The sequence below is a fragment of the Epinephelus moara genome, chromosome 8 (assembly GCF_006386435.1).
Source record: "Epinephelus moara isolate mb chromosome 8, YSFRI_EMoa_1.0, whole genome shotgun sequence".
Taxonomy (NCBI): domain Eukaryota; kingdom Metazoa; phylum Chordata; class Actinopteri; order Perciformes; family Serranidae; genus Epinephelus; species Epinephelus moara.
The window spans coordinates 16364712-16389819 of NC_065513.1; the positions used below are offsets into that span (position 1 = coordinate 16364712).

The 25108-nt window shown below is 40.8% G+C and overlaps 3 protein-coding genes across 5 annotated transcripts; 1 reads left to right on the forward strand and 2 right to left on the reverse strand.

Moving 5' to 3' along the window:
- Positions 1–540: 540 nt before the first annotated feature.
- si:dkey-32e23.4 (dynamin-1-like protein) lies at positions 541–10198 on the reverse strand. 2 transcript variants are annotated; one of them, XM_050051275.1, is made up of 18 exons: positions 10007–10198; positions 9265–9391; positions 8947–9088; positions 8606–8644; positions 8338–8384; positions 8167–8238; positions 7986–8072; positions 7663–7825; positions 6955–7075; positions 4419–4757; positions 3877–3997; positions 3567–3722; positions 3377–3466; positions 3176–3274; positions 2867–2983; positions 2650–2759; positions 2366–2525; positions 541–2229 (listed from the first exon to the last, which is right to left on the reverse strand). In XM_050051275.1, the coding sequence occupies exons 2-18, from the start codon at positions 9364–9366 to the stop codon at positions 2173–2175; spliced, it is 2022 nt and encodes a 673-aa protein (XP_049907232.1). In that variant the 5' UTR covers positions 9367–9391; positions 10007–10198; the 3' UTR covers positions 541–2172. The 2 variants fall into 2 exon arrangements, with proteins under 2 accessions (XP_049907232.1, XP_049907233.1); XM_050051276.1 differs by lacking the exon at positions 8606–8644 and having other exon boundaries at positions 10007–10197.
- Positions 10199–10422: 224 nt separating this feature from the next.
- On the reverse strand, positions 10423–14661 carry ubl4a (ubiquitin like 4A). Its single transcript, XM_050051278.1, has 4 exons — positions 14458–14661; positions 12647–12752; positions 12307–12515; positions 10423–11075 (listed from the first exon to the last, which is right to left on the reverse strand). The coding sequence occupies exons 1-4, from the start codon at positions 14503–14505 to the stop codon at positions 10968–10970; spliced, it is 471 nt and encodes a 156-aa protein (XP_049907235.1). The 5' UTR covers positions 14506–14661; the 3' UTR covers positions 10423–10967.
- A 906-nt stretch (positions 14662–15567) lies between these two features.
- Positions 15568–24210, forward strand: prkg1l (protein kinase cGMP-dependent 1, like). 2 transcript variants are annotated; one of them, XM_050050929.1, is made up of 20 exons: positions 15568–15806; positions 16689–16881; positions 16995–17118; positions 17297–17463; positions 18088–18201; positions 19736–19841; positions 20078–20141; positions 20486–20563; positions 20757–20851; positions 21003–21068; positions 21718–21795; positions 21885–21981; positions 22098–22237; positions 22329–22418; positions 22628–22769; positions 22863–23026; positions 23122–23244; positions 23533–23595; positions 23690–23756; positions 23851–24210. In XM_050050929.1, the coding sequence occupies exons 2-20, from the start codon at positions 16692–16694 to the stop codon at positions 23932–23934; spliced, it is 2052 nt and encodes a 683-aa protein (XP_049906886.1). In that variant the 5' UTR covers positions 15568–15806; positions 16689–16691; the 3' UTR covers positions 23935–24210. The 2 variants fall into 2 exon arrangements, with proteins under 2 accessions (XP_049906886.1, XP_049906887.1); XM_050050930.1 differs by lacking the exons at positions 15568–15806; positions 16995–17118 and having other exon boundaries at positions 16761–16881.
- The last annotated feature ends 898 nt before the right edge of the window (positions 24211–25108 follow it).

Consider the following 25108-nt stretch of genomic DNA (forward strand, 5'->3'; position numbering starts at 1 on the left):
TGCAAATGATGCTGTCTCCCGGACTGTAGTGCCCTCGCTCACTCTCATCTAACATTAATGACCAGCTCTCCACTCTTACTGCCACATTCAACTCATCCATCACCTCAATTCTCAACCTCGGCTCAGGTTTATCTTGGATTGCATTGACATTGGCAGTCAAATACTCCATCATCTAAATGGGAACGGATAAGCTCTGAAGTGAAGTTTCACCCTGTAGCTCTTTCCGTAGCAGGTGGTGCAGTGTGTGAATCAAACACAAAGAAACAGGCTTTTAGAGTGCGCTGTTCATGTCACTGTTAGAGTGCGTGTGTGCGTGTGTGTATGTGTGTGTTGGCACCCTCCAGGAGACTTAATCTTCATCCTGTTGGTGCAGCTGTGACAGTCTCATCTGACCAGATAGACTTTTTCAGTCACCTGAGATCAATAAAGTGAAGCCGAGTGATTCTAATCACATCTATTGCTGCGGCACTGTAGAAGACAAACAAACAGATCCCGTGAAAACTGATCAATTGTTATAACTGCATGTGTCAATAACAACCAAACACACTCTGTACAGTGTCCTTTTTTTGGGGTTTAATGAGTCCCTCCAATCTCAACAGACTTCTTTCAGTAAACATGAATCACAAATATTGGCAGGCAAGAACTCCTAGGCAGTAGAACACATGATAATATTATACATTTAAATACAAAATATACATAAATCAGCCATTCGTACGTCCACACATGCACACTGAACACACACATGCACAGAGAATTCAGAAAGACAGGACTGATAGGATGTTGTGTTCACTCCCTGATCACACAGAAGTCGGAAAAGTGTGATGGTCTCCGTTAAGGCAGGTCTTCCTGAAAAAGCTTATTTTTAGGATAACAATTTGTTTTGGCTTTGAAAGGAGATTCACGTTAATAGCTATAGCACTTGGGGGAGGAATGTGCCTGAACAACAACCTAAGTTGAGAACAGATGGAAAAAGATGAATAATTTGACACGTCTAGCATTATTACACAGTGAAATTATAATTGGACCAGAAGCAAATGGCTCCGCATGCGGGAGGTATCTGCATACTGAGCGTCTTATACTCGGGGCAGTGTCCTTACTACTGGACAGGGACAATAATAGGGAACTGTCTTATCTCTCTGTGTCATTAACAGCGGAAACCAGTGAACAAATGGCTCGAGGAAATAAAGAGAAGCTACAGAACATTAACGTCCTACCATCTGGATCTAAGATCTAACAAATGATGGAGCACCATCCCCATGTAACATAATCTCCTGACAATTCTTATTCTGTTTTCTAAGTATTATAGTATACATACACAACGCTGTGTGGGAGTCTCCTATACACCTAATAAATATATGTCAGGAATGTTTGGTTTCATTTATGACTATACACAAAATTAGAAAGTCAGTGCAACATTTAACAGTATAAATGGGCTGATATGTAAATTTGGCTCTGGAAAATAAACCTGATATTGATGAGCACTACAGAGCTGGAAAAACATTCTGCATTCATCCTGTAATTGCTGCAAATGACTGTGGTCTGTCTTCAGTGTTGCATTGCAGTCAGCATTGATTGAGTTGTATTTTTTCCACTTCATTTCCATCTCTGGTGAGCGCTCCAACAAAAGGGATTACAGTTGGAACACATCTAATCTAACATAGTTTTAGCACCTGCTTAAAGGGCCCAGTTTTTTTTGGAAAGTGTGGAAATGTAAATTGTGAACACATTTTTAATTCCACAAAAAAAGACCCTAGAGAACTCTGATACTTCACATATAGTCTACATTTTATATTTACAGCAAACAAACCCACGACAGAACAAACATTTTGTCACAAAATAATGCAAAAAGATTTTGTTCGCGGCTGTGTCTTTCACATTTCAACTTTGCAGCAACACTTTCGGCCTGAGTGTTTAATCAATTTCTTTCGCTACACAACGTTCACAGTGAAAAGCAACAGTCCCAGTGTACTGATCAGGGCGACAGCTGACGGGAGAAAGTAGATCTAAATGTGCTATGGTCATTGGTCCATGAGAAAACGATGGTGCTGCCACACATAGACAAATACACACACACACGCTCTCACAAAAACTCCCTCTCTGTGCTGTAAACTCACATACACTCTCATACTCTCAAAGCTGTCTTATGACAAGGGAATTGTTCCTTTCCTCTGGCTACCACAGATGAGTTTCCCGTATCTCAGAGATGATGTTATTCGCTTTCTTGAGTGCCTGAGAAAGAAAAAACAAATAAAGAGGGCAGTTAAATCGCTGGCTTTACAATAGTAAATAAAAGAAAAAGAGAAAGGACTTGTTGTTCATGATGCTCGCAGCCTATTCAGAGAACAAAAGCATCAGCCAATTTTACCTCAAGCATCTGAGCAACCTCGGTCCGCTGCTGTGCCGTGTCCTCTGACTCAATAAGCAGCTCCTGCAGCAGTGGCTGTTTGTAAAGCTGACCCACCAGCTCACTCTGCAGATGCTCTTTCACAAAGTTCACCAGGAAGTGCATCACTGTCTTGGGCACACTGCAGACACACAGCCCCGAGACAAAGTTAGACAATCAGCATCACTAACAACAACTGAGTTTAACAACAACAAAAAAGGGAGAGGATGTTCCCCCCAGGTGTTCTGGATTTGTTCCAGTCGAACCTGTCCTGGATGCTTTTGCGGACAATGAGGAAGTAGCACTTGATGAGGCGCTGAATGACCTCACAGTCCCTCTGCTCCTTCGCGCTCAGCTTGCGGGATACGGGCACCGCCTGCCACAGAGAGAAAGAGTTAGAGAGAGAGGCAAAGTAAAAATGTTGACAGTGTGCTATGTATTCACTGCTAAGTGTTTTGTCCTAGTGCTAATCCCACCACTCACTGTGTCAAGGAGGTTAATGGCCTGGCCTTTGCTGGGACTGCCAAAGCCTGCAGTCGGGATTCTCTCTTCTGCAACCTTCTCGTTCTTCCAGCGCTTCCCTCCATCAAGGGCTTCCGCCTGACAGCAAGAAACCCAAGGAAGTCAAAGGGTCAAAGCAATTTTGGCTGAGTCTGGAATTCCACTACAGACTATGAGAGGGCTCTAATGCTTGGACATGAAAACATAATGGTTAATGCTTTCGCTTCAGCTGTTTACCCTAGCAGAATAAATGATAAATGAGAGTACCTGCTGTATGGGACAAATAACTACCTGCTGACTGTTGACAGATGCAGAGACCTGCGCTGCGTCTGTGAAGTCTGGATGTTTTGTGTTGATGTAGGCGAGCTCTATTGATACTAAATTGTGCACCTAAAGAGAAAAAGCAAAATAAATCTCAGGCAGTTAATAGGACTTAGCACTTAGTTATTAAAATGAGCAAGGAAGATCATTTTTAGCTAAACTGTGGATTACCATTTCATTAGTAATCGGCAAGCGCTTCCTCAGTAATCCAGTCACCACTTCCACAATGGAATCGTGCAGTTTGGGGAATCGCAGGAGCTCCTTGCAAACACAGAGACAAACTTTCTCAACATGTTGCTGTCATAATTACGGCTTCTTTGTTTTAGGGAGTCAATCAAGTGTAAAACATCTTTAGGCCAACCTGTGTGCTAAATGAGGAGCAGTGCTGGATGATCCGCTGCAGCTCTTCATGAACCAGCTCTACGCAGCGCATACTGGGCTCCTCCAGCCGCTTAATTTGCCGCTTCACCAACAACTCAAAGGATACCTCAGGCACAAAAAGTGCTGGCCGTGGACCCTGCAGGGCAACACACACACACACACACACACACACACACACACACACACACACACACAAGTCCTACAATTTATCAGCTATTCCTCCAAACTAAAGAACTTGACTAGAATTTGGATTGAACTAATTACACAAATAGAAGTAAGGAGAAGCTCACCGTAGCATTGCGGATGGCAGTGAGGATATCAAGCTCAGTCAGTCCTCCCAGGGGGTCGATGGACTGCAAAGTGCGCCCAAAGGTCTCATGGAATATGTAACAGATCCGAGCACCCCCGCAGCTGTAGAAGAGAAGGCTTCAGCTGTGACACCAACGTGGTTTCTCAGTGCTTTGTGTCGGCAATGCTAATCGCGCCAAAATTAAATGCAGTCAACCAAAAAAAGGTCAATATTTGCTCCCTACTCATTTACATGAATTAATCGCCTTGTGGCAAGAGAGCTGTAGAGATGAGGGTGCCAACAGGAGATGCTGATACCACTTCAATTTACAATTACATTACCCCAAGGACATTACCGTTATGATGTACATTGTGAACCAATGAATGTAAAATGCTGGGTTGTGCAACAGAAATACTAAATTAGATGACAACCTGAGAAAATTTGAGACAATCCACTAAAACATGAAATAAATGTTGCTGTCATCATAAAGCATGTGTCGTTCAATATTAGATCCTGTTACTATAGAGTAGTGAGTAGACTCACAGCTCTGAGGTCTGGATGTATCTGGCAGTTCCCTCAATGGTGTTGCAGTAATCGCTGGCGAACTTTGTGACAATCTGCAGCAGTGTGGCACTGTGGTCTTCTACTGGCTGGCCGTAGCCATTGAGTCGCGCCTGGTACTGGGCACTCAGTACGGTCACTCGGGTTTTGAGCTCTGGCAGGCAGTCCCGGATGTGGTGCATGAGCAGCCTGCTGAGAGTTTTGGCCAGATAGCGGGAGCCAGCGCGGGAGGCAAGCGAGGGGTAGTGTCGCTGCAGGAAAGCCTGCTCATCCTTCATCGAGTCCTCCAGGCTCTTCTGAGTATTGATATCGTGCTGGCTCCTAGGAGGATCACCAATTAGGGAGAGAGAGGGAGTGTAATCAGATGATCAGGGTAATAAGGACATGAACAATTTGCCACCTTGCTGTATTGTAAGGCTAAATAGAATTATCGCCTCTAATTTGTATGCCTCCACAAACCAGTGAAATTGCAGTTACAGTTTACATCAATGTTTGTCCAGACTCATGAGTAGCCATTACAGTTAACAACACTTTAAAGGGGAAGTTCTGTGTTTTACAACCTGGACCTTATTTCTGGCATTAAATACGGTTGTTTACTCACCCAGATAAGTTTGGTGTCATTTGGAGTCCTTCGGAAGATATTTAGATCCACGAGAGCCGCGTACATCCATATAGTGGGAATGATCGGGGCACCGACATTGAGGCTCTAAGTAACACATTATCTGCCGCGAAACTCGTTCATTTCACCAATATGTTTTTTATGAATCACTAGAGTTGCTTGTCGTCATCATCCGGGTCATTTATACTGACCTACTAACCTCTGCAGAAAAAAAAAAAATCAGAGGCAATTCGTAAAGACAATCCTCTTTACCACCGAAACGTTCACCTTTCTGTTTCTCACTTTTTGTCACTGAGCACTATGTAATAATAAATTCACGTTTTGCATAAGAAGTGCCTCTGCTTTTTGTGCAGTGTGCGGGCCGTTCTACACAAGCGATGAGAAGAAACTAAAGAAATGTAAATTCTCATAGTTATTTACTTATCAAGCAAACAAATTCAAGGAAAATAAACAATTTATGCATGTGTGTAGGCTACTTACTCAATCGAAAGTTGCCCGTTCGGTCCTGCAGGCTTTGGCTGGGTCTTCCAGTTTACTTTCGGGACACGAAAAAAAGTCTCTACAACAGCCCGGTTGATCATAGAAGTGAAATCCTCTGTAGTTGTGAGACAGTCATTTCTGGAGACATCCAGACGTGTATCTCCTGGCCTCAAATCCCACTCGGAGCAACAAAGGCATTCCTCCTCTGTTGGCATAGTGGAACACTTTCCACAAGAACACCACCAGTTAGCATCTATTCTCGGATGTGCAGCGGTTTGTTGTTCTCTGGCCAGCTGTTCCTCTCTCTGCCTCCGCATCCTCCTTTCAAAGAGCTCCTCATCCGTATACTCTGGCTCAAAACGGTAAGGACGTCCATCATATTCAAAGTCGTCATCCACAAACTCAAAATCTGACAAATATTCAGCCATGTTTCAAAAAACTAACAGTAGCAAATTCCAGTTGTAAACAAAGCTGTGCTGCGGGTGTGCGGCGGCGCGCGCACCTGGATGACATCATCAGGTCAGAGGTTAGTAGGTCAGTATAAATGACCCGGATGATGACGACAAGCAGCTCTAGCGATTCATAAAAACATATTGGTGAAATGAACGAGTTTCGCGGCAGATAATGTGTTACTTAGAGCCTCATTGTCGGTGCCCCGATCATTCCCACTGTATGGATGTACGCGGCTTTCGTGGATCTAAATATCTTCCGAAGGACTCCAAATGACACCAAACTTATCTGGGTGAGTAAACAACCGTATTTAATGCCAGAAATAAGGTCCAGGTTGTAAAAAACGGAACTTTCCCTTTAAATATGGATGTTGCTGCAGAGAAGCTACATATTCTAAAGTGTAAATGCATCACACACATCTAAAACCCAGCAGCACAGAAGATCTATAAAATAAGAACAGTTTTAAGATGGACTCTAAAGATTAGTGTCACCAATTCAGTATCTTACAAAATGTCTCACCCTCTGTTCCTGAGTTATGATGTATAATCATGACCAGAAAAGTGTTTTGCAGAATATTATAATGTCACAATGAAGCTGACATTTGACCTAATGGATATAAAATGTCATCACTCCATAATTTTGTCCTATTAGACATTCATGTGAAATTTTGTCATAATTAGTGTATCAATTTGATCGAGTTATGGCCAAAAACATGATTTGTGAGTTCACACTGACCTTTGACCAACAAATTCTAATCATTTCATTGTTAAGTGCAAGTGGACGAACTAATTCCCTAAAGGCCTTCTTGAGATATCACGTTCACAAGAATGGGGCTGATGGACAGATGGGTAGACGGATGACAAGCTGAAAACTTAATGCTGCTAGACACGGCTGTCGCCAGCACAGAAGCATAAAAACTTTACATAGCTAAGATAAAAGAAAATAATCAGCAAATGTATTATTGCAAACCTGTTAACAACCCCGATAATCCCAAGTCTGACTGGAATGACTCGACCCAGAAGGACCTCCAGAGCATCAGTCCCTGCATCCATCAGGTCCAACTTACTGACCACCAGCAGTGTACGACGACCTGAAACACACACACACACACACACACACACACACACACACACACACACACACAGATCTTTGATTACATTTCTAAGAGCAATTAACAGTCCTCAAAATTTAGTTTTTAATCATTTATATTGAGAATAACAGGAAGAAGGCATACAGTGGGACATCATAGAATAAAATAAGGACACAAGTCTCTGTGTGGAAAGGATTGACGCTGGCAGGGGAACATTTGGCCCCAGATATAGATATGCTAACTAGCATACTATCGGTGTACAACAGGCACTTTAAGACCATATTGCCAACCTCCTAGACAATTACTACAGTCGGATACTCATCATTCATCAAGCTATTTTGCAGAGTGCACCATGACAGCAACATTAATTTTCTAAGCAACTATTAACTGTCAAAATGTTCTTAACAGTAAAGACTAGCAGGCCCAATAGTCTGAAATGACTTGAGGATAATGCATTCTTCATGCACATTTAATATTTCAAAAGGTATTTCTACTTGAGGTGTGTTACGTAATAAGCACTGATGGAGAGCAAAGAAAATTAAAATTAAATCTGAGGAGAAGAGGCGCCTGTGTGCAAAATATCCTACCATCTGGATCAACCTCACGAGCCAATTTCAGAGCATCAGAGGTGGCCAAGTCAGAGTTGGCAGGGGACACCGCGAGGATGAGGGAGTTTGGATTGGAGATGAAGGACAAGATCATCTCTTGTACTTGTGCCTCAATGTCCTCTGGCTGGTCCCCAACAGGAACCTGAGAAAACAACAATGAGCAGCCAGTGTTACAGTGAGCACAGCACAGATGCAGTGCTGCTGTGAATCTGTGATGACTGCAGATATGATGACAATATCTTAATTTGATGCCAATGACCACATGACCAAAATCAATATCATTATCAAGTGGCTCGGTTTACCTTTGTGATTCCAGGTAAATCAACCAGGGTGAGATTAAGGACTTTAGGGGAGAAAATCTTCAAATATATGGGCTCAGGACTAATTCCCTGTAGGACATGAAAAAATAGACAAAATCATGAATGTAACGTAAAAAGCTAAATATAAGGCATCACTAACTTAACATCAATGCTGTCTTTTCACCTTGTTTTCACTCGTACTGCGTTCAGTCTCTGCTTCAATTTCCCGACGAATTTCCTGAAAATCTGTGAAGATCTGTCAAAAAGGTGTGAGATTGATGCATCAACTGAGCCCAGCACATAACACGGGACAAAGGCAGCGAGCACATAATTCGAATCTTTTAGATAAATGTACCTGGTTCTTGCAATGCAGGAATGTACCCCATTCTTCAGCTTTGACACCTGAACAAACATATATGAGTGAGTGCAAGTAATTTTACAGAGATGTCTGCAAATAAAACAAACAGTTTGGGGAGAAATAATGTAAACAGAAAAGATGACAGATGGACTGATATCATGCTGGAGAGATGAAGCTCGAAACGAACAAAATGTTTGAGAGAATTCACAGAATAAATGACGTGGCTAAACAAAGACAAGTCCATGCAGACCAAATATACAGAGACCTGGGTAGCTGATTTGGGCATTTTGTTTAACCCCATTTCCTGAAAGAGTAGTGAAGAAGAAGAGGAGGAAAGACTACATGTTAGCAAAGAGAAGCTCTACATGAAGTAGCTTGCAGTTTAAACTGTGAGTGAAAGTGCCATGCTTAAGTGCTAATCACACAGAAACTACTTCTAGCAGACTCCATGCCTTAAAAGAAAGAACAAACCTGCTGTCCTACTATGATATGCTGATATTCAGTGGATTATAACTTGTACCAAAACTCGATTGTGCATTTTCAAAGACAATCAAAACAACTCCTCTGTTATTTTAAATATGAATAAATGGATAAATGTAAAGGTACCACTCTCTGTCTTCAGTCTCTCCTTCAGAGGGGCAACATTAACAAGTTGCAACACGAGAGGTCGTCTTGTGACTATTCCTGATCCCCGAGGCAGGAAATCCCGTCCGACCAGGCTCTCCAACACAGAGCTCTTTCCACTGCTCTGTTATGGCACATAATGACAGCAATGTCTCCACCTGCACTGATACACTCACTTTATACATTCAAAGTCTGATTAAATCAAAAACTCAAACTCAGATTAGAGATCTTACAGTTTTAGTAACGACAGTGAAATCCAGGCAAGGGTTACAGATAATGTTTGCGTTTATCCTGACTGACCTGAGATCCAACCACGACTATCTGGGGCAGCTGTATGATCTCTGCACCCACTGTGAGGAAGACTTCCTGCAGCCGGTTGATGGTGGGAATTAGGGTCTCCATCCTTCCAATGGAGTGGGTGCACTTACTAAAAAATTGGTGAAACAAAGCAAACATGAATGGACAGAAAAAATGACAGCAAAGTAGCTTAGGTGATGTTAAATCATTAAAAAACTAGAATAACTTTGATCTACAGCTAGCTGGGAAATGCTGTTCCCTAAAGCCCAGTGTGAATCAAGTTGGCTGCATTATACTCTGAGCAAGAAAAAGAACAGGGCATTGTGAGGAATAATTGCGTCTGCAGATGACAGATACAAAAAAAACAGATAGGCTACAGTTATTCCATCAGGTGATCAGTCTTTCTTTCCCAAGGGGAAGTGGTCCTGATGAGAGGGGTGTAACGCCCAAGCATCAGCTGAACCTACACTGTGCCGACTCCTCACAATTTTAACATTAAATTAAATTTAAAAACATTACATTTCAAGCTATAAACCGGCCATTAATCATCAATCACGGCACTGACCTAACGTCTAAGTTACATGGCAACAAATGATGTAGCAGCGTAGGCCGACAGGCTCGGTATTATCAGTTAATGCTAGCAGGCTAAAGCTAATCGGTACAAGCAGGAAGTGAAAGAGATGCGCTAGCTTTGTGCTAACGCTAGCTTTGCCGCTGTAAAACCGACGCTCCATTATGACCTTACCGATGTCCAACGAACAATATCCCTCCTTATCCAACGTGTCTGCCCTTCATTATTCGTAGAAAAACCGCGAGAGTCAAGAACACAGCATTTTATCCGAATTGCTATCCGAAATTAGTAGCAAAGGAATAACCGTCAGTTTACAACATAGGCGGTACTAGTGTTGCTCTTCTTCAATTTGATTGGCCAACAACATGACTAATATGCGTTAGCATCACCTGATTGGTGGAAACAGACAATGACGCTCAGTTGGTCCCGCCTTGCAAAGTCCCTCCAAACTCAACATCCCCTTTTTTATTTATAACCACTTCTTTCTTCCCCTACAAACTTATTTCCCAGTGCAGCTTCATTATGTTATTTTATAAAATGTAACTTCACATAAAATATCAGCACACAACAAAACAAAAAAACATTTACACTTGTCTGTTTTCTGTGGTTTAATGTCTGTATATATAAACATGTTATTTACAAATCATACAACAAACATCAGTTAGTTACGGAATAAAACATGTATAACCTTCTCGTGGATGATTAAAAGAAAACACCCAGTTATCATTCAACACAGACATTACTAACAAAAACCCTCCAGTGGAAGTTAGTGTCCCCCTGGAGATGTAGCAGCCAGAGATCATGCGAAACCAACAGCATAAATGGATCCTTTGTATTCAAATATTACGTGATCAGTTCTTGTGTCATTACTGCAACATCAATGACCAATTCAGAGTTGCCAAGTTTTCTTATCCAAATCCTTTGATCATGAATAAGAAAGCCCTAGTGCTGAGAAAAACAACAGTCAGTGTTATCTGTGCTCACTCAGTCATCGATTAGGCACACAGCTAGAGCTCTCTGCAAGAAAACTGATACTGTACTTTCCATGCCTCACACTCTAAACACTGTATGGACCTCCAAGCACGGAGCACCTCTCAAAGGACAATTACAATAAGCAACTTCCAGCTAGGCACTCTTAGTCCATGTATGAAGGGTCCATGCCCTCGCCGTCTGGGTGAAGAAGTCTTCCTGCCAAGCGCTCAATGTCGTCGAGACTAAGTTGTCGAAGCGAGCGTTCATAGTCCTTGAAGAAAAAAATAAAATATTGATAAACAGCGAGTTAAATATATTCTGCAGAATTCATTTTAGCCAATTTGTATGTGTGGGGATATTGCTATACTTTCAATAAAGCATGAGCTGGGAAGGTTTGCTTAGTCTAGAGTGATGCAGACCTGAAGTCTAATATAGGTAATTTCACGTTGGCAGCTACGAACAGCAACAAAATATAAATATTGCAAGAAATAAAAGGTAATGTAAACTGCACACAGCAGAGCTATGCTCACATCCCATTAAGTCTGTGATACTGATTTGTTAGCTATGTTCTAATTTAGGTTTAGGAGCTGAATCCTTGAGCCTGCTTCCCCTTTACAAATGAGGTCTAGTCTCACAAAGACCAAAAATAATAGTGCATTATCAATAACCAACAAGTTTATCACCAGAGACGCCATGAAATGATTCTTTCACAAGAAAACCTGTAAACAAAATGACGATAAAGATGTATTCAAAGTGAATGTAATTAGGAGTTTGACATTAATATTTAATGTCAAAATGACAACAAATCAATACAACTTGATATACAGTAAGTACATGCAGTGCTTTTAAGAACTAAAGTGCAGTTTTACATGGCTTTTATTACAGAGACCTTGCAGTGGATTACATTTATCTAATTTAAGTGATATATTCCTGTGATATGAGCACTTTATGATATGATCATTTTACAATTTTATAAGTGAACGAGGTATGTCTGAATGCTCTATCAAACAACTGACCACCACACAATGGATTGTGGGACACAGAGGGATTTGCAGGATAAACTGGTTGTGTCTTCCATATTTGGGCAAAAAAAAGGTTGCATTTCTTGGCTATATTTGGAGAAGACTTGATCTAGGATGTATTCAGACTTTGGAGGATCCAGTCCCTAAATCTGAAAGCAGCATTTATATCAACAGAATGAGAGGCGAAAGATTAGTTTAAAAAAAAAGTCAAATATCTACACTGTCATATACCAGAAAATAAATATTACTAGAGCATCACTATGTTTTGCCTTCATCCCCACATGTTCATGAAACATATATAGTTTGGCCAAGGACCTTTAAATCAGCATTTGATGCTGCCCTTCTAAATGTTTTAAGCAACAAATCAAAACATTAGATTTAACAATTTGGAAACTGTAAATATCCACATCAAATTGGATTGGTAAAATCTGACTGCTTTGATCTTAGATTACAGTGCACTGTACTATAGTTATTAATTACCTTAATAAGCTGTTCATGTACTTTTGCTGCGTCTGCTGGACTAAAGTGTCTAGCAAGGATAGTGGACACAGTCTGCCACACTCTCCCCTGTGTGCTGCTGCTGCTGCTGGCAGATGTCCCCGATGCTCCAGTCCTCTCTCCCACTGGACGGATAACCAGATTCAATTTAGCCTCTGGCCCAATGGAGTAATCGCTCAGTCTGTGCTCATCTGAGGAAGGCAATATAGTATGCAATCATCAAAAATTTTAGCGTCTGACACATGTATAAAATAGATTGGTGAATCAAGCAATTACAGTTATGCATGATGCTTATGAAACACTTGACTATTGGCAAATCTACCTGCAAGTGCTTTCCCTTTATAGAGCAACCTCTGCTGGTTTGCTGGTATGTTGAGACGTTCTGACACAAGTTCCTTTACTGTGGAGACCTTTTCATCTTCAGTCACCTGGAAAATCAACATGATTATGTAGTCACACCAAAATACATATGGAAAGCATTCTCCTTCTTTTTAGCCTAAGAGTACTTTGATTTCAACCAATGATTAAAGAGGAATTCACATGCACAAGTGACAAATGCACCTCTATCTTGGTAAATGGCTTCTTTAGCACATTCCTCCTTTGTAAAATAAACAGCCACTGGCCTATAGCGACAGTATTTATCCAATAAACACTGTAGACATAGCTGATAACAGGCATGCTAGAGTGTGGGCAAGTACTTTTGTTCTTTCAGCTCAGAATCAGGTGACGCATTGCATGGTCTTGATCTCTGATTCTCTTTAAAATAATAGAATCTAGAATAACTTCTCTTCTGCTTTCATCCAGTATGTGTAATACTTCCCCATTTGATACACACATCATCAAATGCTTTAGATCACCTATACTAGGCATTATTATTGTTTTACACACAATACCTCAGAGCTTTACAGTAGCATACTACTCATACTAAAAACTATAGCGGTTCCTAGGCTCACATACTATGTTGATAAGGCTCATACATCATACTTGTCCCAGTATAGCCCCAGTTTGTGCCCCTTACAGTATTGTTATCATTTCAAAACATGAGAGGCACACACTGGGGCCAGGACTAGCCTAATGGTGAGCAGATAGTATCACAGGCTGTTGAGAATAGGAAAAAACAACTTAGCTCTAGTAACTTAGATTTAGAGTTATTTTGAAAATGCAAAATAAAAATTAAAAATGTAAGTAAGATACAACACCTAAATAACCAAGGGACATATTTAGTAAGCAACATAAGTATGTCATGTCCAAAACAGAGTAGGAGAAAGGGAATACTTATCAAATTCTACCCCCTCTTTTAATATTTAAAATAAGAAATAAAAAACATATATCTATAATGATTATTCACACACAGAGTGGTTTTGTTTACAGTTCCTATGGCTCTTTTTTGAAGGATGAAGATTGGATTTGTTTTTTGTTATAAGTGCATCCCTACACTCCCACTTAGTTCGTTATGTATGGGACTATAAAGAAACAATATAAGGTGTTGAACGAAGATCTTTGACTCGATCTAATAATTGACTTAACTTTGATATTCTAGCTTTGACATAACCTATATGTAGCTTCCAGCTTAGTTTATTATCTATTATTACTACATTTCTGACACTCTTTAAATGTGTGCTTCATTTACTATATCGATCTTTAATAAATTAGCTAAGACTCTGTAATATTATAAGTTTCATTTGATTAAAATCCAGTAAGCTAAGTTATATTGCTGCTTGGGCAAAACCATTTTCCTTAGATACTGCTTTATTGAAGTATTTGCAAAGTCACTTCCCTTTTCGACAAGAGCCACCAAATAAGGACTTACAGAGCTCCCACTCAACCACTGTCTCATATTGTTAACGTAACACTGTTTTTCTCAAGGATGTGGCTAACAAGCTGGCTATAGTAACGTCGATTCATAACGGTGGGAGAATTGTCTCCACAATACCTCCACTTAAGCTACACTGAGGGGAGCCTGACAACCTAATGTTTAGACTCAGGCATAATGTTTGGTAGATCATCCTGTGTCAGAGCCACCGCTGTCGGCTAACCAGCTAGCTTGCCTATAGAAGCTAGTTAGCTAGCGTTAGGGAGTCGGAGTTACCGCTAGCTATCAGCAGCTAGCTAGCTCGGCAGTTCTTTCCTCACCTGTACGCTGCATTCTTTTCCTTGAAGCGGTTTCACGGTGAGGATCATTTTCGATCACAGCCTGAACAAAACACAACAACACGTTCACGGGTTAAGCTACTAAATGTATAGATAACGTGACTTAGCTAGCTCAAGATAGCCACAGGGTTTCTTCTCTTGTCAACGGCCCATCTTCTTCTCCGGCAGCTGCGGGCTGATGCTGCTCTCAGGCGACACTACCGCCACCTACTGGCTGGAGTGTGTTATGGCGCCTCTCTGTGGAGGACAATTCATCCAAAAAAGACAGAAAATGACAAATTATTATTATTCTTTCTTCTGCTCGAGATAATTAGGCTTAGACCATAATTAGATATTAAGGGGGAAAAGGAAGAGGAAGAAAAATGACAATGCTGGATGGAGTTAGGGATCTAAAAGTGGCAAAGAGCAAGCTTTAATCTGAAAATCAGAAGTCGGGAATCAGAAACAGGTTTATTGCCAAGTGGGTTTCCCATGCAAGAAATTTGCCTTGGTGTTTAGTGCAAAACAATAAACAAATTAGTAAAAATTGATAAAGATAAATGCAAGTAATTCAAACAGTTGAAGCATGGGCTGAATAAAATAGGCAATAAAATATGGGGGAATAAAAGTACAATACATTTTAAAACAACATATGACCACTATAAAGCTATTAATTATCAATATTAATAATGCTGAACTGTTATTGTAAATATAGGCTAAGATTCTGTGCTTGGCTCATGTTACACAAACTAGTGCCTTCGTTTTCCCTCAAATTATTTGCAAATATTAACATGATGTCAATATTAACATTGAACATTAATCAACTAGTTTCAAAATTATTTAATTTGCATTAGACCAACTTGAAAACAATAACTCTTGTCCTAACATCATTTAAACATTATCTATATCTATGTCATGATAGGGCCCTTTGTTTTGTACAGGTGCAATGGAGGGAGAGTAAAACCTCTGATCAGTGGCACAGCAAGCCTTTACACTCTTCTACATCAGCGAAATATCCGGGGAATAAAATGATTGATGTTCACTGCTCTGTTTGCCGGAGACCCACCTATCCCCAGGGCTCTGAAATACCCCAAAGACCCTCTGACCCAATTGGGATCCAGTCCATGCATTTCTCATTACAGCCTCCCGGATGGTCTCCACTGTCTTGGTCATGTGATTGCCTGCTGTCTGTGCCCAGCCCTGGCCAGCCCCGAGCAGGAGAGGAGCATCTCTCACTTGGGCGGGTATAGAGGAGATCTGCACCTGTCGAATGGACTGTCTGCCTCCAAACAGGGACAAACACATTCAGGACAAGTGAGGAAGACTCCCACAGCGCCAGACAGCTGCATGTGGTAAGTGATATTTGTCAAATAGCCTACAGTCCGGCATTATATTTTGCAGGACAGAGCTTGCATGTGTGTTTACAAACAGTCTAGAAACATAAAAACGCTGTTGTCACATTTTAGCAACTCATTCATTTGTAACAAAGGCTATTATCAGTGCGTATGGCTCCGAGCGCGCTTCGACCCAAAATGAAAAAATCTGTATTTTATTCCTGCAGGGACACAAAGTGTGTGTGTCTTAATAGGGACTCTAAAATGACCTTGTTTTAACGTGAGGTGTTAAATCTCTCTGATATTACCAAAGCTCACACTTTCTTGTCTTGTGTGTCGTATCTTTTTGTTTAAGTGTCCTTGATTTTTTTTTAGTTTTTTTAAAGGATTTGTTTCTGTTAAGATGAAAGAAAAAAAGTCAAATGCCTAAAAAGCATAAAAATACTGTCTCTATAATGCATTTGTACATGTGCACACCTGGAAATCAAGTACTGCAAGCTCATAAAGAAAAGACATTTATAGTCTATCTATCTATCTGTATGTATTTATAAACCTGCCTGCTTGTATTTATGTCTAGGTCAAGCACTTATAGGGATTTGTATGAGAAGCATACAGCAAACTCTCCTGTGTTTTCTCATCCAAGTAAAAGCCATTATACCATAATGATTTCCCATTTATATTATTGATATTTGTAAACTGTCTATATACATAATCACAGGAAGAGAGGCAGATGGTGGTCAAGCTTTCTTAACTGAGGTAGTAGCTGCAAAGAGAGACTCAATGCAACTCAAAGAAAGACAGAAATTGTACATAACATGTAGTTTTGACCCACTCTATATTTGCATGTATGTTTTTGTGTAGAAAGAGCTATTGTTGTGTTTTGTCACCTGGTGTTTGCAGATCATGGGTACACTTCGGGACCTCCAATTTGCCCTGCAACTGAAGATTGAGGAGCTTCGCCAGAGGGACACACTAATAGATGAGTTAGAGCTGGAGTTGGATACAAAGGATGAACTCATTCGGAGACTGCAGGAAGAACTGGATCGCTACAGAGCCACTGTCTCCCTCCCAGGATCCTCCACAGCCAGTGCAGGTACAAAACATGGTGCTCATAAATGCCATATTTTTAAAGCATCAACAGGTAGTTTGACCCAGCACAACTTGACTACACCTGACTTATTATGTGTGTGATATTTTTCCCTGTAGCTTGCTCTTCTCAAAGTGAGGACTCGCAGAGAACCAGTAGGAAAACAGTAATTTCAGAGCCCTTCACTTTGGACCCTGTGACTCTCGCCATGGTCTCACATAGAAGCTGTGACAAAAGCCAGGAGTAAGAGCACACAGTGTTCTCTCGCAGCCGAAAAATATGTCTCTCAAATGTTCAAGGCTCTCCGACTCAATCAATAAATATTTCAAATCATTTTTGAGACAGCCTGTAATGCTGCATTCAAGGCTTTCAATAATGTGCCCTTAAATGTAACACCAGCATCCTGCTTTTCTGCCCTCAGGTCTCAGAGGCTGATTCAGGCTGCCTTTCTGAAGAATGACTTGTTGAAGAACCTTGACGAAGGAGAAATCAGAGCCATCACGGCTTGTATGTATCCCACCACCATCAATCAAGGCTGCTATGTCGCTCAGGAGGGGGCCAACGGGGCTCAGGCGTATGTTTTAGAAGGTAAATCATTTTCTTCATACAATTGCTGACATTAATCATGCTTGAGGATATTTATTAACATTTCCTTGAGATGACAGGTGCTTAAGTACTGTCCGATGAAAAGATTAGTTTTATCATATCTTTCAATTTCAATTTTCTTACTGCTGGTTCACAGTGTGATTCTGTGGCAGTGCTCTCAAACAGAGTGATGTGATAATTGCATGTTTGAACAAGAAAAGAGGAGGCACTTGGGATAATGAGTAACCCACATTGATGTTTTTTTGTGTGTGTTGAAATGTCAACACCAAAACAAATGGCAGGAGAAAAGAGGTTTTGCTTGGCTGTGGTTGCAGAGAGTTCATCAGTGCTTGATCGTCCTCAGGAATCTTGGCTGCATTCGTATTGTGACAGCTAATGGAGAGTGGCTGCTCCCTGTTTTTCGCCTGTCATCCTAACCAGCGAGAGGTGCTGGCCTTGATTCGCTCAGGGATGATTGCATATCTGTTGTTTGTACAGTATGTCTGAAAGAGACAGCTGAAGGTTCTTTACAGTCACTCTCCATTTCCTGACACACAAAAAAGAGACATAGCAGTGCCACAAATTATGTGCATGCTATATTTTTGCCCTGACTGTGTTTATTAATAGAAGGGCGGCTGGATGTGACAAAAGACGGACTGAAGCTTCTCACAATTGAACCAGAAGACATGTTTGGAGAGCTGGCTCTCCTCTACAACTGCACCAACATCTACTCTGTCTCAGGTATCTTGTTTTTTTTATATTTGCACGCAGATATCGCTGGAGATGTGAAACACTGGTGGAGTTTCACTTTAATTAATTTTGAATTGCTAGGGATATAAATAATTCTTGTTTGAGAGAGTATCACAAGCAGGATGATTTCTGCCACTGGTCTTAGACAGACGTCTGTTGAATCTAAAATCAAAGACCTTTTGAGATCTTAGACAACACCACAGCTTCAAACGGTTTTCTCAGAGATGTGGGGAATTTAAAACATTCTCTACTCTCCTGCATAACCCAGCCATCTGACTGCCACATCTCCTCTCTGCAATCCAACATGTATTAAATGAATTTTCACAAACATTTGCAAACACCATTTTCAGAAAAACATTCCGTTTGCTCTTCTCACGGTTGGATCGCAACCTATTTTATATATGTATATACATTTCTCGTGTAAGAATTTCTGATAGTCTTTATAAAATAGAGAGTGTGCTGTCATTGCCTTCCAGCATCTGATCACAGAGTCCTGTGGGAAAACTTTCTCAGCCATCGCTGCAAGCATCTGACCTGGTTTCACAAATAAATAGGCTGTGGATCAGTTTAAATTGAAAAAATCCGTTTATTTGCTTTGTTTGGTCCCTAAGCATCCCATTCCTTTTTTGCACCGCTTTCTTTATCTCGCGACCAATTCCAATTTACTGTTCTTTACTATAAATCTTCTCCCTGGTAACAATGCTCAGCTCATGTGAGTGGTCTGTTTTCCTTTGTTGTGTGTCCATTTCTATCAGTCCTTCCCTCAGATCTGTTCCAGGCCCACTGTATTTACCTCTTTCCTGATCTGAAATTACTTTTTTTCCCCCATTGTTGCCTTCCAAGGCCATCAGTAAGGCTTGTGTGGTCTCTTTCATCGTGGTAGTGATAAAGGTGCAGGTGGAGAGGGCTTCATCATCAGGTCAGGGAAGTTCAGGGTGGCAAATGATATACTGCAGAAATGACAGACAAATCCTCCTTTAAGAGCAATGTTAGCTTTTAAAAAACATCCTGCACAGCATTCGGATCCAAATGGTCCTGAACTGTGTGTCATATGGTGCTAAAGTGAAAACCGATGGGGTATATCCAAATGGGAGAATTGAGATATCAGGGCTGCACCATATTATCAGATGGTGGATCTAATTAGACTGTCTGGAGGACGTCCACTTCCGTTTGCAGGAAGCTCCAGTGAACCAATCAATATGGGTCATTATTAATTTACAACACCCTCTTTCAAGCTCTATTAAAAAGAAAGAGTAGTTAAGGAAATCAGATAAGATTTATATTAAAAGTCTGTAAGGAAAAACACTTTCTTTTTATTGTACATGATGAGCATTCCTAACAGAGTCCTTGCATGCTAACTGTCTGCTCTGTAGGCTGTGGCTCATCCTGCATTCAGTCCACATCCCTCACAAACTACCCTTGTCTTATAGAGCTGTTTCAATACTTGTTTCTTGATTGTGTTTCCACCTGAGCTCCAGTGTCACTGTCACAACCTTCATCACTTCCTCTGTGTTTTGATCTGCAGCGCAAATGGACAGCAAGCTGTGGGTTATTGACCGCAAAAGCTACCAGACCATACTCATGCAGAGTGGTCTCAACCGCCTTTCTCATTCAATGGAGCTGCTAAGCAGGTGAACATCGCACCCGATACACTTCATTTGGCACAGAGCAGGCCCCAGAAAGCTGCTTTGTATTCTAGTACCTTCAACACAATATCACCAGGGTCATGTTGCTTACCAGCAGCCACAATGGTGCATTTAGGCCTTTAATACTGACCGAAATATTAGCATTCCTGTGATATGTTTCTTGGGGGAAAAAAAGAAATCAAACCCTTTTCAAACCTGTCATTGTCTTTGTGTGTTTGCAGCGTTCCCTTCCTGCAGTCTTTGCCGGAGGATGTCATCATGAAAATGTCTGATCTTATGGAGGAGGTACAGATTAAGTACTTAAAATCTGAAGCACGGCATTGTGTAACCATCACTCGTTCTTCAAACAGAATCCAGCGGATAGATTATGTGTGCGCACAGATGGAACGCCTGTAAACAATCATGTTTACAGGCGAGGCCCTCAGTATTTTTCTATTTTCAGCTGTCTTTGTTTTGCATCAGTTAACAAGCAGGTGCTGGGGTAGAATCAGAATTAATCCTCCATTGTTAGCAGCCCTCATCTTTATATCTGTAGGAGAGCTGCTTCTTTTTTTTCTGTCTGTCTTTTTCTGCTCTTATTAAATTATTTTCCACACTTTGCACCTCCATCTGTCATTTATGTTCCGCAGACTCACTACACCGAAGGTGACTACGTCATCCGACAAGGAGCCGCAGGAGACACCTTTTATATCATTAGCAAGGGCCAGGTAAAGTTTTATGCTCTCTGCCTGCTGCACACATGAAATTAAGCTTTCAGACACAAAAAAAGATTTAGATTGCGGAGGACAAAATGTCAGCGTAGCTTTAGAAATTGCATTATGATGGCAATAATTGACCTTGGTACTTTTCTACATGGCTCTCTACCATTACTTCTCTTTCATTACCTCTCCCTTTTGCCAGGTGAAAGTGACAGAAAAGAAGCCGGGCCATGACGAGCAGATAGTCCTGTCTAAGCTCGCCGAGAGACAGTGGTTTGGAGAGAAAGCTCTGTGGGGGTAAGAAGGGAATAATAGACTTTCAGAAGAAAAATGTGCAGAGGGTACAGGAACACATGATGGTAAAAAGAATGGCATTTGTGCCACCATAACATCAATGATTTTTTTTGCATTGATAACATTGTGATATCCTTCTTCACTCTGTCTTTAGAGAGGATGTTCGGACAATGAATGTGATTGCTGCTGGTGATGTCACATGTTTGGTCATAGACAGAGAGTGAGTGGTTATTTTGTGTTAATAAAACTCATTGCATAGAAAATATGAACTGATTCAGACACCACACTTAAAGGGACTGTTTATCCCCAAATTTAAAAATGCATATTCTTCATCTTACCTGTTGTGACATTTATCAGTCTAGATTGTTTGGGTGTGAATTGCAGAGTACTGGAGGTATCAGCTGTAGAGATGTCTGCTTTCTCTCTAATATAGTGGACCTAGATGGCACTCAGCTTGTGGTGCTTAAAGTGCCAAAAAGGTACATTGGAAAATCTCAACAGCAATGTCTCTTTCCAGAAATCATGACCTGGTAACTCAAGATAATCCACAAACCTCGTTGTGAGCAGTTTATGTCGGAACTATTTTCTTTTTACCAATGTACTACTGCCAATTGTGTCACCATGTAAAAGGAAGCGTGCATCTACTCATGGACAAGAGGCTCATGTTTGTGAAAGTTTAAGTAGCTCAGTGGTGCTAGGTGAGCAAAAAGTAGATGCATGCTTCCTTCTGCACGGTGATATAGTTGGCAGGTGTAGTTTGGTAGAAAGAAAATAGTACCCACATGAAACTGTAAGACATCTCTGTGGCCGATATCTTCAACACTCGGCAACTATATACTACTAAATATTAATGTGCTTCTGTGCTTCAGGACCTTCAAAGACATCCTTGGAGGGTTGGTATTTAACCGCAGTAATGAGGTGCAGCAAAGCCTTGAATCCAAAATCGAGTAAGGAGCATTACAACACTATTTTCTACAATTACGTGTAATTTACATGTAAACACAGGCATATAAGCTCACTTGTGTCTTGCTTGCAGGTCAGAAAAGGAGCCTGATCCCTTCTCATCTTCCACCTTAAGTGATTTCCAGATCATCTGTACTCTTGCAGTTGGGGAGTTTGGTCACGTAGACCTGGTAAGGGTTGATGTTATAGCAGCTCACACACAATGACACAGCTCCCCTGTGCTGCTGCTGCCTCCTCCAAATTCCATGTTTCTATAATGTAATCTATCGATTTCTACCTCTGTCAGGTGCACCTAAAGAGCAGCGTCAAGTGTCTTTATGCCATGAGGGTCCTTAAGAAGAAGCTGATCCTCAACAACGGTCAACGGGAGCACATCCTGAGAGAAGGGCGCATTCTAATGGAGGCTCACTGTCCATTCATAGCCAGGTGTTTGTTCTTCCACAGCCATCTCATTTTAAATTGTTACGATTTCGATAACATGTCAGTGATCTTTAACATGTTTCCGTGTTGATTTCAGGCTACATAAAACCTTTAGAGATGCCGAGTGCCTGTACGTTTTGACAGAAGCTTGTCTTGGTGGGGATTTAAATAGTCTGCTCAAAGATGAGTAAGTATTTTGGGACTAAAGAAGATGCAAGGGACTTTTTGTCTTCATACTGATAAAATATTTATAGTCCTGGCACTGTGTTTTAGCCAAGCTTTCATCACAATGCAATTGTAAGACTGAGCAGGATTTGATGTCTTACATCTGTCTACATCACACATTTGTCTAGTTCGCTTCGATGCCTAAACCAGCACTTCTCTGTACTGTTTCAGAGGATGTCTGGACGAATGCAGCACCAGGTTCTACACGGCTTGTGTTGTTGAGGCCTTGACCTTTTTTCACTGTCGAGGTGTCATCTATAGAGATATCAAGCCTGAAAATGTTTGTCTGGATGAACGTGGTTATGCCAAATTGGTACTACACAAACATAAAGTCAGATTTTCCTCATGAAATTGTGGTATTCTTGGCTTTACCTGGTGTAAGTGATCTCATTTTCACTTTTTGTAGATTGGCTCCAGATGTCTAAAGAAGATTAAGGTGGGTAAGAAGACCTGGACGTTCTGCGGCACACCAGGCTACATGGCACCTGAAATCATCTTAAACAAAGGCCACACTTTATCTGCAGACTTCTGGTCACTGGGGGTTTTAGTGTTTGAACTTCTGAGTGGTGGGTAAGTTTCAAAGTTTCATGCAGCCCTACTTTTAAAGCTCAGTTCTCCAGTTTTAGATCGAAGTGATGGTGACAGGCTCATGTTCCTCTCTCCAGGCTCCCATTCAGCGACTCTGACCCAATGAAGATTCTCACTGCAACCATTCGTGGCATCGACCAGATCGACTTCCCAAAAACCGTCAGCAAAAGTGCCTCCAGCCTCATAAAGAAACTCTGCAGGTGTTGTAAATATGACACACTGGACACCATGAATTATAATGTGAAAGCTAATGATTTCATAGCGCTTTTTCAGACATAAAACCCTCCACCCGACCACCATTGTGTGTGTTATATTATGCTTCCCCTCTCCCAGCCCCAACACACACAAACAGACAGGAGCAAATTAAGACACAATCCAAGTGCACTGGACACAACCTGTGCTGTAACACCACTCCTCAAAGGACAGAATCTGATTATTAATTCATAGTTTATTTATTTGTGTGTTGTTGTTTGCTTTCTGTCACCAAGGAGCAATCCCTCGGAGAGGCTGGGCAGTCAGAGAAATGGGGCCAAGGACATTCAGAAGCACAAGTAAGACGACAGATTTATTACACTGGAGGAAAACACAGAGGCTTGTGCTTGGAAACATGGTTTTATAGGTTGTGATGCTCCATTTTTTATTCAGGTGGTTTGAAGGATTCAACTGGGACGGACTCTGTAAAGGCACATTGAACCCTCCAGTTATTCCTAAAGTAAGACATATTCAGTTTGGCACATTATTTATTTGTCTAGTTTTGCAATGAATCGATCTACTTTTCATGTTTTCCCTGTTACACTGTCTTTCAGGTTAAGGATCCTTTGGACAGCAGCACATGTGGTCATTACACAGAGGGCTCAGTGGAGCTGTGCACAAACTGGGATGATTTCTGAACTGGATTAAAAAAAAAAATCTTGTCAGACAATACTGCGTAGCTTTCAGGTTTAGTCCTCATAAATAATTAACTGCCCCCAGTCTTACTGCCATCAAGAATTAATTATATTTTCACACAAATATTTTCCACAGTACCAGTAACTGCAGTTATTGTTTAATAAAGTAACCGTGCTGCCTACAGTGTTGAGCTCAGACTGTTAATCCTTATAGATTTATAAACATAGGAGGTCAGTGACGTCACTGCTGTTGAATGTAACTCAATAAATAAACAGGATGTATCACGCTGTCTTTTCTGTCTTTTTAAATCTGAGATCTCACAATGAGTTTTATTTTTTGTCCCCCAAAATGCCTGAATACAATTGAGAAGTGACGTCAGAGCCGGCCCAGTCTTGCAGAAAAGCGTCAAGCAGCAGAAAAGTGGAAAGCCAAATACAGGAAACTGCTATTTTAACTTCAAAATAAAGTAACTGAATTAAATTGTAACTTAAAAATGGTTAAATAATAAAATGTGAAGCCTGTAGAGGAGGTCAGAGTAGATATGACCACAGTGATATATTGAGATAATTAAATTAGGCAGATATATGGAGTAAAACTGGTGTTGTAATAAAGAGGGTGACAATCTGCAATTTGATGCATGGTGTAGTTTGATTAGAGGATGCTTCATTGACAGGTTTGACCTAAAATATCTGCCCTAATAGTCAATAACATATCAAAAAATTAAATACAGAGAAAGAGAAAAAAAGAGAGAGAGAAAAGACATATTTTGCAATTTTGACTTCATTTTTTTGCGTCGTGCTTTATTCCATGTAATTCTCATTCAAAACGCTCTCATATTTTCATTTATTTATTTATTTAACAGGGGCAGTGGACAGCCATTGACCATCCTAGAATTAGATACCAGCAACTAAATTTCGTTAGCAGTGCTAAAACTTTACATTTGACATCTCAAGTTGTACTGGAATAAAAAATAACGAAATCGGTCTATTTTTAAATTTTCTGTCCTGATTTTTTTTTCCACTTAAGCATAGCCTGTATAACACTTTAAGGGGACCACCACCCAAATTAAGAATTTTTAATTTAATTTAATTTTCAATTTTATATACGTTATTAATCCCCGATGGGAAATTCAATTTAGACTCTGTTGTCAATTACACAAAGGTGCGAAAACACACA